The 18,909-nt window shown below is 37.1% G+C and overlaps 1 protein-coding gene across 1 annotated transcript in view; it reads right to left on the reverse strand.

The window, feature by feature from the left end:
• The window catches only part of LOC140817873 (uncharacterized), a 46,481-nt gene that overhangs the window by 13,674 nt on the left and 13,898 nt on the right, over window positions 1–18,909 (reverse strand). The window contains exons 2-3 of the mRNA XM_073177666.1: window positions 772–2,022; window positions 187–654 (exon numbers count right to left, since the gene is read on the reverse strand). Of these exons, the coding sequence (XP_073033767.1) occupies window positions 187–654; window positions 772–2,022 (1,719 nt within the window). The remainder of the gene's footprint in view (window positions 1–186; window positions 655–771; window positions 2,023–18,909) is intronic.

An 18,909-nucleotide genomic window follows, 5' to 3' on the forward strand; every position in this document is an offset into this window, starting at 1 on the left:
CGACATCACCAAAAATTCATAATGGCCATACCTCGTTCTAAATGCAGTCTTTGGTATGTCCTCCTTTTTCACCTTCAGTTGATGGTAACCTGACCGAAGGTCGATCTTCGAAAATATTGCTGCTCCTTGCAATTGATCAAAAAGATCATCAATACGTGGCAAAGGATATTTGTTCTTCACTGTGACCTTGTTGAGTTCTCGATAGTCAATACATAATCGCAATGATCCATCCTTCTTCTTTACGAACAAAACTGGAGCCCCCCACGGTGAGGAACTAGGTCGGATAAAACCTTTATCTAGTAGCTCCTGCAATTGAGTCTTCAATTCTTTCATTTCAGTAGGAGCCATTCTGTATGGAGCCTTGGAAATTGGAGCTGTACCTGGAATTAAATCAATAACAAACTCCACCTCTCGATCAGGTGGTAATCTAGGCACATCATCAGCAAATACGTCAGGATAATCCTGAACCACATCAATATCCTGTAATTGTATATTACTTTCCTTTTGCACATCAACCACGGAAGCCAGAAAACCCATAGAACCTTTTTGCAACAATTTATTGGCTTGCAGACAAGAGATAATGGGAATACTCATGGAAGAGCCTAGACCAACAAACACATCACTATCATGGTCATCGGCTAAAAATTTCACTGTCTTGCCCACACAATCAATTACCGCACAATAATCAGATAACCAATCCATTCCCAAAATAACATCAAATGCAACCATCGGAATAACAATAAGATCAGCAAACAATAATCTATTACCCACTTGTACAGGACATGCCTTGATAATATTACTGGGACAAATTTCATCCCCAGAGGGCAACACAATATTGAAGTGTAATGGCATAACAGTAGGTTCAACAGATATATAATGCATAAACACTTCAGACATAAAAGAATGAGTTGCTCCAGTGTCAATCAAGGTAAGTGCGTCCTTACCGAATATTAAAATATTACCTGATATTACTGAAGAATCAGGATTGACACCTTCTTTTGTCATTGAAAATATTCTGCCCTGAACCTTTCCTTTATCTGCCGAAAAAGGACATTTTTGTGCTGTGTGTCCCTTTTCTTTACATCTATAACACCGGCCACTTCCAATCAAACATTCCCCCTTGTGTGGCTTTCCACACTTGGGACATAAGGGTCGCTCCATATCTAATGAAGGCAAAGAAGGCTTATTGCGTTGCTCCAACTTGCCTTTCCCTTTGAAGCCGCCTCGACTAGAAGGACTTGCACCTTGACTCCTGGCTTGAAAGGTTTGTCTTCTCAACTGCCTTTCCTTTTCAATCTCTTGCTCATCAAGTTCAGCTAGCAGTGCCCTTTCAACAATAACTTGATAAGAAACCACTTTAGCCATGTGAACATCTCGTCGAATCTCGGGTCTCAAGCCGCGAATAAAGTGCTCTCCTTTATCTTTATCATTCTCGGCGATGAAAGGCACAAAGACACAACCTTCTTCAAATTTGAGAGTATACTCATTGACAGTCATGGCAGCTTGTCGCAACTCGAGAAATTCTTTCATCTTCTTTGCTTTAACCTCTCGAGAAAAATATTTGGTGTAGAAAAGCTCTTTGAATGCATCCCACTTCAATTCACGAACATTCACTGTAACTTTGGTGGCTTTCCACCAAATACGTGCTGCTTTGACCAACATAAAAACTGCACAACTAACCTTGTCTTGATCATTGAACTTCAAATAGTCGAAAATGGCTTCTAAAGACTTGATCCATTCTAGAGCCACCAATGGATCAAAATCACCCACAAAATCAGGAGGGTTCATTCTTCTAAAACGATCATAGGCACCATCTTCAGAACTTTCTGTTGTGCCTAGAACTCTACCACGACCATGACCCTGAGTCGAGGTGTGCATGCTCAATAACTGTTGGATTTGCTCACCGTGAACCTTTGCTTGCTCTTTCAATAGCTTACTAAACTCATCAACAACCTTCACTGTCTTATCAGTAGAAGAGGTCCTATCATCCCCTTCTATATTCTTTCTCTTGGGAAGCATATCCTACACATATGCTCACTTTAACAATGGATAGGAAGAAAGAATACATCAATAACAATAAAAAAAAGAATCAATTCTCAAAGTTAAAATCAATAGATGCAGGATCGAAAACATACCGGATTGTCCTAGGCAGAAGAAGTCATATACGGTCCAAGAACTTTCGCTCTGATACCAATTGAAACAACCCCACTCCCATGACAATAACATTGAAATTAAATGACATACGCGGAAGCATTTGAATTTAAAAGGGAAAGAACAATATACCATTTACATCATAACTATTTTACGCACTAATATACATAACCATTCACCATCATATCCTTCAACACATAACCAAAAGCCAACATAAAGTTTTCCTCATCATTCATTTAGCCAAATACATGACATTTTAAAACTTCACATGTTTACTAAACTCAAAACAAAAGTGACACCACCAAACAAAATCTTTCCCATTGCCTTATATATATGACTTCTCCCGTCTCGGACAATCCGCTTCAATCCTTTTTATCACCTGCATCACATGACATAACTGGAATGAGAATAAAACTCAGTAAGTAAGAAGCTGTACATAGCAATTACATATACATAGCTTTGGCTTAGAACGTGGCTATGGCAATGGCGATAAAGAATGAATCATAAATCTCAAATCAATATAAAGGGTATCATATCATGAATTAAAGGAAGGAAATGACAGTTCTGTGACCTGTGACCTGTGGTAAGTATCTCTTTGATATAAATATCAAAACTATGAGAGATACTCATAATCATGTGATTGGCCAATGACATGCATGAATTACTATCATTCCTTGGCTTTAATCATAGGAAATCTCATTGAGGCCTTACATCAAACACTTGGTAGGAACAATGAGTTACTAGCTCCTTTGTCAATGAATTCCATAGTAATCTTTGAACAATGAATATATATAACAATATACATATTGATTATATGTCAATGGGAGGAGCTAGTTAGCAATAAAATGGCTTGATACATATATAAATCATGTGAGCACAAGGAAAATCTTTCACTTACAACAAACCAAATGAATGCTTAGATGTTCTTGAAGGAAATCCTACAACAATAATCACAATCATAATCATAAATCGTCTCCAATAATCCAATGAATCATGAACCCAATTTAACCCTCAATACTTCAAACCCTTCTATACTCCAAAAACATAGAATAATTACCTTGTAGCTTGAAATCTTAGGAAGGAGCAACTAAGAAATCACTATAATCCTTGCACTTGGAGTAGAGAATTGGAGAGAAGAAAACCATGAGAGAAAAGAGTTTGAATCGATGGAAGAGAAAGGAGGATGGTAGGAAATGTGTAGAATAGTATAAAGTAACGTTTATAAGCCTCCAATTCCTTTAAAAACGTGTTTTCTATGCCATATACACGGACCCCGTGTCCCCCTCCGTGTATAGGTCCATGTACACTCAGGAAATCACTCATTTTGCATGGCCGAACCCGGACCCCGTTTGTGGGTCCGTGTATGGGTCCGTGTACCCTCTGCCAAGGGCCAAAACCGCATGTTTTATTCTGAATTAGCAAAAGTGGTAAACATGAAAGTTGTAGCCCTATGTGTTTTCTTGCACCTCTCCAAATTTCAGGTCAGTTGGAGGTCTGAGTAAAAAGTTATGCCCATTCTCCCAACATGTGTCAGTGCAGGAACAACGAAACACACGACACATTTCGGGCCACTTTTGGCTCGTCTTCCATAATGATTTAAACAAAACTCAAAATAAGAAAGTTATAGCCTTATATCTTATCTTTCTTATGCAATTGGCCTCATGCCATTTGGATCAATATCACATTCATTATGCTAAAAACCGTAACAAATACCAAAATTCTCATACCGTTTCTGCACCCCAATTACCTATTTGGCTCAAACCATCCAAACCATCAATCCAACTCCTAAAATTATACCTTCACAACAATAACAACTCCTCATATACACAACCATCAACTTAACCATACCAAAACCATACAATCAATAACCATGAATACAATACAATAACCATATTGATGCAATAACATGAAATATCAACCTTTCCATCAACTATATTCATAAACCATAACAATAACCATGATCAATAATAACTTAACCATATATCCATAATACCAAACCATAGAATAACAGTGTTGACATTAGAAGGATAAAAGGTTGGGATATTACAGAACCACCCTGAGCCAACTTCGAACCAGCCCCTCTATGTACCCTTAGAACCCTTAGAACTTGAACCCAAGCTCAAAACCGAAGCCATCCATCAGAACATGCCATGCTGAGAACCCTTTTGACATTGGACTCTACGTTTCTATTGCTAGGACCCTAACCACTGGACCAGCCCCTGAACCAGACCCTTTTGCACCATCTTAGGACCCTAAGGACTTGACCTAGCCCAGCCCAAAACCCCCTGGCCGAGCCCTTTCTTCCCTGCGCAAGCTGCACACCTGTGTGATCCCCTTGATGGATCTCGGGTGGAGTCCTAAATTGACTCCTCCCCATCCCCTTGTCTCGATTCCTAGCATGGCTAGTGTAGAGTCCAAAACCAGTACACATGAAACCCATGTAATTATTTATTTGCTAAATTATTTATTTTAAATTTAAAATTATTTTTAGCGGTACATGATTTTTGAATTTGCATTATTTTAAATTATTTATGTTTATGTGCTGCACGTTCAAATGTTTTCTCGAGTTCCATGTTTCAGGCGATTATCCGATGCGGGATCGAATAAAAGAGACCGGAGAAGATTTTGGAAATTTTAAAATGTGGTATTTTATTTTAAGTTAGGATTGGGGCATTTTAAAATATTTGTTGAGTTTTTAGTATTTTAAAAGCTTAATTTAATTATTAGGTGATTTTATGATTTTAAAGTTTTAAAGACTGGTCACTTGTACATTTTATTTTAAATTAATAGGCTTTATTATAGTTAGAGGAAGGTTAGTATTTTATTTAAATGTTAATTATTAATTAAGCAAGTTTAAACCCTTAGTTAACTTAAAACTCACGCACGCACAAACATTTACACACACACATATTTCATTTTATTTGTTTTAAATTTTTTGAGAGCAAAACCTAGGGTTCTAAGAACCTTCAGCAGCCACCCCCTCCCTTCAAAGATTTCAGCAATTCTCGTCCCTTTTCTTCGAGAAAATCGTGCCACGTTTATCTCGGATCAACCCTCTTATCAACCCTATGTATATTCTTTTTTTTCTGCATCGATCTCGTTATATTATGTGTTGTATTTTTTATTATGCGTGAAAATCCATGTATGTTGTGAAAAAGTTTGAGCAAAAACATTTGAAATGATTTTTGGATCAAAATTTTTAGATCTAAACGTGTGTCTGCTGTCATTTCGATTTCTGTGAATTTAAGTTGATTTTCTGGAAAATCTTTCAACATATAAAACATAGTACTTTTCGATACCTTTTATTTGACAATAAATTCGTAATTTTTGGACAAAAAACGAGTGAGTTATGATTATGTTCGTGCTCAAACTTTGATGTTTAAACGATTTTATTTTAGATCTCAAATATCGAATACACTGTCATTTCAAATTCTGTGAATTTTTTTTTGTCAGTTTTCTGGGAAAACTTTCAACATCTAAAACGTAGTACCTTTTGATATCTTAGATTTGACAGTAAATTCGTAATTTTTGGACAAGAGATGAGTGAGTTATGATTATTCTCGTGTGACTGTTCAACTGTGTTGGTTTTCAAAAATTTTCACGCAGACAGGGCACGCTCGGGCGGTGAGAAATTGCCGCACGAGTACCAAACATTCTGGGAAAAAAAATATATTTTTTATTTTTAAATTTTTTTCTTGGGCATGTATGCATAATGTATTAGTATGTTCGACATGCGAAGAAAATATTTTATATTTTTAAAGTATGCTAAATGTCTTGTGACCGATTATGAACGAGTTTGGAAGTCAGTGAACGTGGCCGAGGACCTCTCCACCCTTGTAAAGCATGATCAGGTTTAGATCATGATTGGAAAGTAGTAAAGCATGATCAAGGACCAATCCACCCAGTAAAGCATGACCAGGGATGTCATGTATGTGGTAGTGGACTTTCCCTGCCAGCCCAGTACTGTGGTTTGTTCTGATCAGGCACATTTATGTATGGGTCACTTCCGTTGAAACATATGTCTACGCAAAATGATGCAGTTTATACATGTTCAAATATGTATGATGCAAGCATGTTTATGGAAATTTTTACGTTATATTGGCATGTCTATGTTTACGTTAATACGTTCAAGTTTCAGTATGTACGCTTTACTATTGTGGTTTTATTATGTATTACTTTTATTTCTAGTTTATACGTGTTGAGTCTTTAAACTCACTAGACTTGATCGATGCAGGTGAGGAAGAGTATGAGGAGACGAGTATGGGGACCAATGAGCCGGCTTGGAATGCGCAGGAGGCTAAACTCAAGGACCGCCCATGTTTAAGAATTTCTGCATGTTGATTCAAATACTCTGATATTTACGAGATTGTTTATGTTGTTTAAACGTTTACCTTTTTGCAAACTTTGTTCGTAATTATTTTACTTCAAATATTTTTAGACGAGCGGTTTATATTTATCGCAAATTGAAATATTATTATTTATTTAAAAAAATTATTTTTCCGTAAATTTTAAATAGTATAAAAGTACGGTACGTTATAGCTAGGACTCCTTCCCTCACCCAAACCGACACCCAGCCGTGACCCAAGCTAAGCCATGCAACGCCTAACCCTTAAATCGAGCCTTTACACCCCAAACCGTGATAAGTGGTTTCAGCTTGTTTCTATTATCGTGTTCAGCGTGTTGTGTTGTTCTAGGACTCCTTAAACTCGTGTAAAACATGCCTCTTATCATCCTAATACATGGCATCCCCTTCAAGCACACTTATATCATGTTTTGGAATGAAAACACATGCATTAAAATTCACATATGATGCATAACCAAAAATATCCAAAGATGAAATTTGTTTTCATTAAATTTCATAAACAAATACATAATGTGGTCTGATGATGAGTAAAGGAAAGATTGTCGCGTGCATTTGCGTGATTTACGTACGAAATTACGTTGACGAATTGAAGAACGATGACACGAAGACGATGGCTTGATTTTTCCTTTCAATTTCGAAACTTTCTCCTTGTTGCTATGGTGTGTGCCGTGTGTTTTAGAGAGACAAGGAGTCTTGTTAATTTGTTGAGGGAAAGGGGCGTGGGAATGTTTTGTTATGGTGTAGTGTTTAGGCTTAAAAAATTGATTAAAACACTAATTCATAGCTTAGGCCCATTAACAAGGTTAATTAGGCCCAATAAGCCCATTAGTGTTTAATAAAATTATTTTGCTTAATAAAGTTTGTGAAATTATTAGCCGAGTTGTCGAAACGTTCGTATTTTTGTTCAAAATCCAACACCGATAAAATTTATGTCTCGACGTATAAAATCATCTCAAAACTCCTTATTTTCAAAAATAATAAAAAACATCACCCTTATTTTAAATAATTAAAAACAACTATTTAATTAAAAAAATCCATTTTTCAGCCCTCGATCTCCGTTCCTCAATCGCAACTCGAATAATCCTTAAAAATACATTTTAATGCAACCTGGCAGAAAATTATATTTTAAACATGTCAACATATGCAACATAATTAATTTATGCAATTAATTTAAATACACAAGAAATTTAATAACTTTTGCGCGGACCTTCAAATATTCGGGGCGTTACAATCTTCTCCCCTTAACTTGAATTTTGTCCTCGAAATTCACTTATCCTTGATAATCAAAAGTTTAGACTCTTAATTCTAGTATCCCAATAATTCACGCTTCCGCTGCGCTACTCTATAACAATAAGTTTTAGGATGTCCTTATGTCTCCTCAGTCCCAATTAAATTTACATTCTACAGCCTCATTAGCGAATCGCAACTTAAAACGACCCATGATGACTTAGTGCTATGTTATTATAACCTCGAATTTCAACATTTTCTTAGAATTCCCAGTATTATAAATGGTGGTCCAAACTTGATGTATCTTACTTTCCCTATATTATACCCAATGTGCTCATCAACCTATCATATTTCAACATTAAAATCTCAAACACACCCACTAACGCTTAGATTTTCAAGCCTAATATTGATTCATCCTACAATACCCTTTATTAACATTCTTTATAACATTATATCCACGATATTCCAAGGTTCTAAATATTCCTTCAATTCTAAATCATCGAAAATTCTTATCATTTAAACCATTCAATTCTCGCTAATTGCTAAACTAGTCCCCAAAATCCTTAACAATTGCAAAATAAATTTCTTACTTCCTCAAAAATTTTCCAATTGATCCTTAGTTTCGAAAATCCTACCATTAATCCATAAGTTCTTGACATTTCTATTTCTCTTCTATAGGTTTCTCATGACATAATTTTCAATAATTCTAAGCGTATTAACCCAAAAATCAATTCTCATAACCGATATTACCTTTCCATCGAAACCTATCATCCCATATTATTATTCATTTTCTTACTTTTAATGATCATCACAGTCTTGGTATCATTATTACTTATAATTTACAATTCCCAAACATTAACTCAACTAGTAACCATGATTCATCAGTATTTTCTTAGAAAATCTACATGTCTCAAAGGTATTCAAACTCTTCACAATTAACTTATGGCCCAAAAAGTAGAATAACAGTACTAAAGCACAAAAATCAATATAGTCCAATTATTTTCACCCTTTCCCAAGGTCCATTAACCAAATTCTTAAACATGTCCAATTCCACCATAAATCCAACAATCATGGAAATCATATACTTTCTTATTTCATATCGTATCACGTATAAAAAAGTTTAAGCATATAAATTGAAAAGAACCGTACTTTTAAACTACTTCGAAATTTGTAGAAAAAATAAAAAAATTTCTTAAATATAATATAAGCTTTTAATTTGCATTAAGATGTCTTGTTCGTCTAAAATTATTTGCCATAAAAGGACCACACTCAAGTTTGCCAACCATCTAAAAATTATTTTCAATAAAAGGTTACCATAGAAATTTTTCTAACGAAAATACTTGTTTCAAACATCGTAATCAAACACGAAATCAGATTATTTGAAACTTTCATAAATTCTTAAAATGACATGGGCGATCCTCGGGTCTAGACTCCTGATCAGTCCAAGACAGCTCCTTGGTCCCCACCCCTAGTCTCATCGACATCCTCCTCATCTACATTGATCAAGTCTAGTGAGCCTAAAGACCCAACACGTATAACTGAAAATAACAAGTAATACGTAACAAAACCACATGCAACTTCAAAGTAAAGTATACATAATGGGAACATGAACTTGAACATACTTGGAACATGAACATAATAGCGTAACATAGACGTGCCATTGTCATAAAACTTTCGTAAACATACTTGCATCGTACATACATGGACATACATAACAAAATTTTACATAGAGGCATGTTTCAAAGCAAGTGACCCATACATAATTCGCCTGATCAGACTACACTACAAGAAAAAAGACGAAAGACAACGGTTAAAAACCGTTGTGTAGGTAAAAAAAACTGTTGTTAAAGCCCCTGTGATTAAATGGTGGGCTCAAAGAAAACGGTGAAAAATCGTTGTCGTAGACATCAAAGACGACGGTGAAAAAACCGTTGTCGTAGGTCTTATAAAACCGTTGTTAAAAGCCCTTTGGTTAAAAGGTGCGCTCAAAGACAACGGTGAAAAACCGTTGTCGTAGACGTCTAAAGACGACGGTGAAAAACCGTTGTCGTAGCATTGAAAAACCGTTGTATAAAAAAACTTTGCGACGGTTCTTCTAAACCACAGCGACGGTTTTTATTGTTTCTGTCGCAATTTAGCGACGGTCTTTATTAAGCAGTCCGTTGCTAATTAGCGACGGTTTGTCTCATGGTTTCCGTCGCTATTGTTTTTCGTAAAATAAAAAAAAATTGCGATTATAATTTATTAGACCTAACAATCTTACTAAATTAATATATTTATAATCTTTATCTTTAACACTTAAAATTTAAGTTTAATGTAAATCGTGGACAAATCATTGAAGAAAAAATAAATTGAAAAGTGAAATTTAAATGAAAATTGTGGAATTGAGAAACTTCGGTTTGGGAAGAAAATGACTAAGGACGCGGATATTTATAGCACATGTGCGACGATTTTTGTGTAAACTATCGCTAGTCGCGACAGTTTTTGTTAAACCCGTCGCTAGTAGCGACTACTAAAATAACACCGTCGCTCTTTGCGTCGGTTATTTAGACCGTTGCTATCAGCGACGGTATTTTAAATAACCGTCGCATACATTAATGCAGCGACGATTTTTTTGTCGCTAATTTAAAACGTCATGAATTTAAAGATGCGACGGTTTAGGCACCGTCGCTAAAGTAAATCGGCGACAGTTTGCCAAAAACCGTCGCTAATTTTGCGACGGTAGTTTTTAAACCGTCGCTAAATTGAGCGACAGTTTTTTTAAAATGTCGCTAAATTTAAATTAGCGACGGTTATTTGTCAAACCGTCGCTAATTATTAAACGATTTTTTAAAAAAATTAGAAACTACGACAACGTTTTTCCAAAAAACCGTTGTCTTTAACCAAATAAAACACTAAGAAACGACAACGTTTTTCTAAAACTGTTGTCGTAGTTAAAAAACCATCCAAAAGACCACGGTTTGTGTAAATCGTTGTCTTTGACCCTTGACAGAATCTTATATAGACAACGGTTTTTGAAAAAACGTTGTTGTAGCCCAAAAAACCATCCGAAAGACAACGGTTTTTAAAAACCGTTGTTATAGCCTAAAAAAAAACCTCTCATAGACAACGGTTGTTAAAACCGTTGTTGTAGCAAAAAAAAAAAACCTTAGACAACAGTTTTTAAAAACCGTTGTTGTATCCCGAAAAAAAAACGCTCATAGACAACGTTTTTTAAAAACCGTTGTCGTAGACACATAAAATACAACGGTTTTTTAAAAACCGTTGTCTATAAGCGGGTTTTTTAGGCTACGACAACGGTTTTTGTTAAAATCGTTTTTTTAAAAAAAAAGAATGGTTTTAATAAAAACCGTTGTCGTATGGGTGTTGTTGATTTGTATTTTTCTTGTAGTGCTAAACCACAGTACTTGGCTGACAGGGAAAATCCACTGCCACATACATGAGATCCACGTTCACACTTTAACGGGTGGATTGGTTCCTGGTCATGCTTTACCGCTTTCCAATCCTGATCTAAACCCGTTCATAATTTAACGGGGTGGATTGATCCCTGGTCATACTTTACCGCTTTCCAATCCCATAATAATTGGGTCACTAGACATTTAGCATACCTCAAAAACTTAAAAATATTTTCTTTGCACGTCGAATATACTTACTTGGAGTTGAGAGATTCGTTGGATCTCGCCTGAGGCCACTGCTGCACATACTAGCATGAACTCAAACACATAACTTAGACGTAGGCATTCGAGCTCACCACCGAAGTGAATAAATAGCTTATGACATTCTATTTCGCTCGGGACTTGACTTCGTTTAATCATCGTACTAAACCATGACATAAAACCCCCAAAGCAATCATTAAAAATTTTACCCAAAACTGGAGTACATGGACCCCGTGCCCAGGTCCGGTTCCGGATCCGTGTAGGTACTGTAAAATGCGTGTGAAGGAAAGGGAATGCACGGACGCCGTGCCTAAGTCCGTGTATGGGTCCGTGTAGACACTGATTTTTGACACTTTGGAAGAAACAAGAGCACGGACATCGTGTAGAGGTCCGGGTAAAGGTCCGTGTACCTACTGGAAATCTAGACCTCGAGTTAAACACTAGCACGGACCTCGTGTCAGGGTCCGGGAAGGGTTTTGTGTACATGTTGTGAGTGCAAACCAACGAAATTCAATACACATTATGCTTAATCTCCTTAACTCGATTGTACGGACTATGAACCGACACCTCGAGACCCATCCTAGGATGCTATGACATTTAACCAAACTGGTACAAACATCCCAAAGCAACGAAGTCCACCCTACGACACATTACAACTCCTGAACACGGACTTTGACACCAAATCAATTCCTATGACTCTAAATGAATTCAAGTGCCCCTCGACACTAACCGACACACCAAAAATAATTCCCACATCATCCTCAACCTGTCTAAATGTAGCAGCGATCACCCGTCGATCCCCAACTAATCCTGCAACTCAAAAACTTCAAGAATGCATCAATAACATAATTTTCAGAAATCGCAGTTTGAGCAGTCCCGCGAAAAACACCATAACTCAATCAATTTTTATCAAAATATTTCGAATTTTATATCAAATCAAAGGTATCAACCCGTTATATGTTTCATATGTTGAAAGTTTTTCCAGAAAATAGACCGAAAAATCGCAATATTTAAAAGAACAGCAAAAACGTGATTTGAGATCTCAAAAATGGTTTCAAAAGTTATCCAAACATAATTGCTCAAACTTCTATACATCACACATGTATTTTCACACATAAAAAAACATCGCAAAACATATTATGACATGATCAACGCAGGAAAAATAGAATATACGTACCTTTTTATATGAAAAACTCAAGATACGGCGACACCGAAGCGGAAACGGTGCGAGGCTTGATCCGGAACGATCGTGGAACAATTTTCTTGCAACAAAACCAACGAAAATTTGCTGGAAATAATCAGGGGAGGGGCGGCGGCTGCTCTAGTGCCAAGAACCCTAAAATTTTCTTTTAAAATGATGAAATGGTAACAAGAGAAATATGTGTATGTGTTATATGTGTAGGTGTGTGTGTAAGCGTGTGTGCGTGTGTTTTGATATATAAAAAATTGTAACGTGCGTGTGTATTAGTGGGGCAATTAGGGCTAATTAATATGATTAAAATATATATAACAATTATTTAACATGCTAATGTAAAGTAAATTCCATATTAACCCCACTAGATTTCTTAAATTTAAATAAAATGCACAAGTGCTACAACTTTAAAAGTTTGAAATCATATAATTACCTAATAATTTAATTAGGCTATTAAAATGCTTAAAAATAATATATCATTTAAAATGCCTTTCCAATTTAAAATAAAATACCGCATTTTAAAATTACCCAAAAATTGTCACCGGTCTCTTTTCCTCGATCCTGCGTCGAATAATCGCCTGAAACATTAAACTCAAGAAAATATTTTAACGTGCATGACGGAACATAAATAATTTAAAATAATGCAAATTTATAAAACATGATTCGATAAAAATCATTTTAAAATTAAATAAATGGTTTTACAATTAAATACATGCATGGGTTTTTACGTGTACTGAAATTGGGCTCTACATAAATCATATATTCTCATAAAGCTATTAAACATGTGACGTAAACATATAATTCATGTACTTATGCAGGCATAATCATATAAATCATATAAAGCATTTAAACTTAATAATTGAGGCTTGACGACTGAGCTTGTAATGCAATTCCTTTAATTTTGGGTTGTCCATTTTTAGTAACTTCTAATGCTCTAATTAATTGCATGAATGGAATAATTAAGTTGTCATTTGGTAACATGACCTTGGAGCTTAATGTTTTTAATCTTTGTAAGCAACCACATGACAAGGAGATGAAAGTGAAGATGAAAATCTTATTGAAACTCTTGTGGAAGAAAACATTGAAAAAGGGAGTAGTCGTGACCAATTAGATATTTGTTTAATTAATAATGTTAAAGAAAATATTGAAATTGATCTTGATGATTTTATCAGGTATCACTCGTTACTAGGATCAGATAAAGAATTTGAGGGAAAATATGAGAACAAAGACGAACCACCCATATTGGAGTTAAAACACTTGCCAGAAGAATTGAAGTATGCATTTCTTGGAGAAGATGTGTAATGCCCAAGATTTTATATCATGTTAAATTACGATTATAGATGTTTAATCGAGATGAGTATGGAATACTAATTTAATGTGATTATTAAAGGGCTATTACGAGACCAATCGGGCCAAGCATATGAATTTCATAATATGTGGACAGAGAGTCTGGCGCCCGAGCGGTAGTTTTTGACCGCTCGAGCGCCAATGTTCATCACAAATATGTTCTGGGCCAAAGGTGCATTTTGAAATTTCTCGGGCAGTGAGGGCCGCGCCCGAGCGGTAGATTCCAACCGCCCGAGCGCCAAAGGATGCATTTCGATAGTGCTTGGGTAGAAAAGGTCGCGCCCGAGCGGTACATTATTACCGCCCGAGCGCCGACCAAGCCACAAGAAAAGCGTGGACAGAACCTACCGCGCTCGAGCGGTAGATTTGCACCGCTCGAGCGCCGCTTAAGAATGGAGAAAAGTGCCACGTTTCAAAGACATGCAAAGTTTGGATATATATATGTTTATACGACAATATTTGTAATCTCAGAAGAAAAGAGAAGCTCAGGAAACTTTCGAAAAATCCTTACGCCTTTATATTTCAATCCGTCCGTTAGATTTTAAATCCGACTTTGGTACCGTGTTCCTAGCAACGCAGGCTTCTACTGGACGTAAGTTTTACTACGTTTTGACATGTTTTGAAATTATGATGTTGTTAGAATTGAATACACGTCATATATGTTGTTCTTGACATGTTAGACAGCGTAGAAGCGAAGTCAGATTAAGATACGGATTGAATATGGAATTGTTATTAAATTCGGAATGAAATTGACTAGAATTGATATCAGATTTGTATCGTGGTTGATTGTAAATGATTGGAATTGGTACAGACTGATATAGGATTATCAGTATCGCAAGACTGTACTGTTGTACTGTCAGAATTTGATAAAACAAAGATGTTGTGAATTGATTAGAATATTGATACAGTATATTGATATTGTCATTGCCAGATTGAGTAGTGACAGACCTTGTGTTCGAGACTTCGACAGATTCAGAAAGACAGCAAGAAAGGTATAAATAAATGTTGATTCGGGAATGCACAACTCGAGTTAGGTTTGACTTGAGTTTCCCTAAATCACATACTTTATTTTATTGCATAGATATTTGCAGATTATCAGATTGATATGTTAATGAATTGACTTAGAATAGAGTCAGAGTCCGAGTCTAGGGCAGACAGCCTAGCTAGGGCAGAACCGCCGAGTCTTTTTCAGAACCGATAAGACTCTAGACTTACGGTGTATCGAAGAGCTTCAGATGTAGATCGACGTCTATCTCAGACACATTCGATACAGCATACCAAAGTCTAAATTAGATTGGGATCCCTAGATTTAAGATAAGATAAGATTAGATCACGAGTCATTGATTCATGTAGTCAGATTGGATACATGTTTTGATGTTTGTTTATGCTTTTATATATGTTTTATACGATTGCATTTAATACATTGTTTATACTGGGATATTTATATCTCACCGGAGTTATCCGGCTGTTGTCTTGTTTGTATGTGTACATGGCAACAGGTGGGACAGGTTCAGGGTCACAGAGGTGAAGACAGATCGAGATTAGAGTGGTGATACCGGACTTGGATTAGAGCTAGGGTTTGAACACTTGATAGTGGTTGTTGAACCTGAGATGTAAATTATTGTATGATGTTTGAGATTTATGCTTTTATACTGATATGTATAGGATTTTGATTCCATTACCTTCCGCATTTAAAAACAAAAAAAAATTTAGACCCTGTTTTATAATTGATTAAATTGTCCCAATGATTAAAAACTTGATTAGCGTCCGGGTCCCCACAACAGGTGGTATCAGAGCGATAGATCCTTTAGATTGAGATAGTCAGAACTGATAGATCCTTTAAATTGAGATAGAAGAAGCTACTAGTGAGCGGGTTAGATTGAGGTTTTCTTTCCTGCTTTTGAATGCTAGCATGTCTTACTGCTTTATTACATGTTACTTGTTTATCTGATTTGATATAGTAATATGTTTTATTGAGATTGGATCAGTACTGATTCTAGATCAGCAGTAAGATGATCAGAGGAGGATTGAAACAGAATTGTGGTATTTGGTATTAATCTATTTGATTATCAGATATGCCTCCGAGACGAGTACCAGAACAGGGAAGTACATCAAATACTCCAATGGATGTCACACCGACTCCAATGGAAACGTTATTGAAACGTTTTCAGTCATTTCATCCGCCGACCTTGAAAGGCATAGAGAACGCTGTAGAGTGCGAGAGTTGGCTCGATGATATAGAGATGTTGTTCGAATCCTTGGAGTATACGGATGAGAAGAGAGTGAAATTGATTGGACATCAGCTGCACGATGTTGCTAAGGACTGGTGGATCACGAGAAAGAGAGCCATGGAGCATAGAGGTACGATGATTACCTGGAATATATTTAGAACTGAATTTTATCAACGATTCTTTCCAGTGTCGTACCGGAAGGATAAGGGGGCGGAGTTTGCCAATCTAAAGCAAGGACCGATGAACATAGAAGAATACGTGTCAAAGTTCTCCTCCTTGCTGAAATTTGCTCCACATGTGGCTGACAGCGAAGAAGCTACTGCTGATCAGTTCATCAATGGCCTGAACCCCGACATTTTCACATTTGTGAACACAGGGCGACCCGATAATTTTACTGATGCCCTGAACAGAGCCAAGGGAGCAGAAGCCGGTCTGATAAGACAGAAAGGAGCTTCATTTGTGCCTCCAGCACCGAGACCACAGCAACCACCTCCCAGATTTGAGAGTGGCAGCAGTAGTGGAGGAAAGAAAGAATTTTTGAAAGCCAGAGGAAAGCAATTCAAGAAATCTGGCAGCAGTTCTTCCAGCTCCGGTGGTTCCAGATTGAGCCAGAGTTACACTGGAGTTTATTGCAAGACTTGCGGGGGAAGACATGCTACTGAGCAATGCAAGGGAGTGACTGGTAGTTGCAACTTCTGTAAACAGCCGGGACACTTTGCTAAAGTGTGTCCCCAGAGAGGTTCCCAAAGATCTCAGGGGGCCGAGTCATCAGGATCAGCAGCACAGATTGAGAGACGATCAGCGGCTGTTACACCTTTCAGTCAGCGCCAGTTCAGTCACAGCAGAGGCCAGGAGGAAGCCAGACAGTTGGTCAGCCTCCGAGACAGCAGGCCAGAGTCTTCGCTTTGACAGAGGAGCAGGCCCAGGAAGCACCAGATGACGTGGTGGCAAGTAATTGTTCTTTATGTGGTTATCCTGCTTACGTATTAATTGATACCGGTGCTTCACACACATTTATTTCAGAACGATTTGCATTGAGTCATGCATTGCCTGTAGAGTCGTTAGCTACTGTAGTGTCTGTCTCTTCTCCGTTGGGGATGGGTTTGATATCAGTGAATTCGGTTAACCATTGTGTACTACAGTATGACGGGCATGAGATTGAGTTAGATTGCATCGTACTTGGGTTGTCAGATTTTGATTGTATTATCGGTGTTGATATGCTAACCAAGTACAGAGCGATAGTTGATTGTTTCCACAAGATAGTGAGATTCAGACCAGATATGGCTGAAGAGTGGAAATTTTACGGTAAGGGTTCTAGATCGAGAATTCCTTTAATATCCGTATTATCTATGACTCGATTATTACAGAAAGGAGCAGAAGGGTTCCTTGTATATTCAGTAGATTTACTGAAGTCGAGTCCAGCATTGGCAGATCTGCCAGTGGTACGGGATTTTGCTGACGTCTTCCCAGATGAGATTCCGGGATTACCTCCAGTTAGAGAGATAGACTTCAGCATTGAACTGATGCCAGGTACAGTACCGATTTCTAGAGCTCCGTACAGAATGGCACCAGTTGAATTGAAAGAATTGAAGGAGCAGTTGGAAGATTTACTGGCCAAGGGGTACATCAGACCGAATGTGTCTCCTTGGGGTGCTCCAGTACTGTTTGTAAGAAAGAAAGATGGATCGATGAGACTCTGCATCGACTATCGGCAACTAAACAAGGCAACGATAAAGAATAAATATCCTTTGCCTCGTATAGATGATTTATTTGATCAGTTGCAGGGTTCTTCAGTATATTCCAAAATCGATTTGAGATCGGGATATCATCAGCTGAGAGTCAGAGATTCTGATATCTCAAAGACAGCATTCAGAACCAGGTACGGACACTATGAATTTATTGTCATGCCATTTGGTCTGACGAATGCTCCAGCTGTATTCATGGGATTGATGAACCGTGTATTCCAGAAATATCTCGATGATTTTGTGATTATTTTCATCGATGATATTTTGATTTATTCAAAGAATATGAGTGAGCATGCTGAGCATCTAAGAACTGTGTTGCGAATTCTAAGGGCTGAGAAGTTATATGCTAAACTGTCGAAATGTGAGTTTTGGCTAAGACAGGTAGTATTTCTAGGTCATATTATATCCGGAGATGGGATATCAGTTGATCCCAGTAAAGTGCAAGCCGTGATTTCTTGGCCAAGACCGACATCAGTGCCTGAAATTCGCAGTTTCATGGGTTTAGCAGGATACTACCGTCGTTTCATTAAAGATTTCTCGAGTATAGCTAAACCAATTACTCAGCTGACTCAGAAGAATACTCCATTTGTTTGGTCTGAAGAATGTGAGACCAGTTTTCTGGAGTTGAAGAAGAGGTTGACCAGTGCACCGGTGTTGACTATACCATCTGCTACTGGTGATTTTGTGGTTTATTGCGACGCTTCTCACAGAGGGTTGGGATATGTGCTGATGCAACAAGGGCATGTTATCGCTTATGCCTCAAGGCAGCTTAAACCACATGAGGCTCGTTATCCAATTCATGACCTTGAATTGGCAGCCATTGTCTTTGCATTAAAGATATGGCGACATTATCTTTATGGTGAAAAGTTTGAGATATATTCTGATCATAAGAGTTTGAAATATCTGTTTTCACAATCCGAATTGAATATGAGACAGCGAAGATGGCTAGATTTGCTTAAGGATTTTGATTGTGAAATCAAATACTATCAAGGAAAGT

The sequence above is a fragment of the Primulina eburnea genome, chromosome 17 (assembly GCF_022965805.1).
Source record: "Primulina eburnea isolate SZY01 chromosome 17, ASM2296580v1, whole genome shotgun sequence".
Classification (NCBI taxonomy): domain Eukaryota; kingdom Viridiplantae; phylum Streptophyta; class Magnoliopsida; order Lamiales; family Gesneriaceae; genus Primulina; species Primulina eburnea.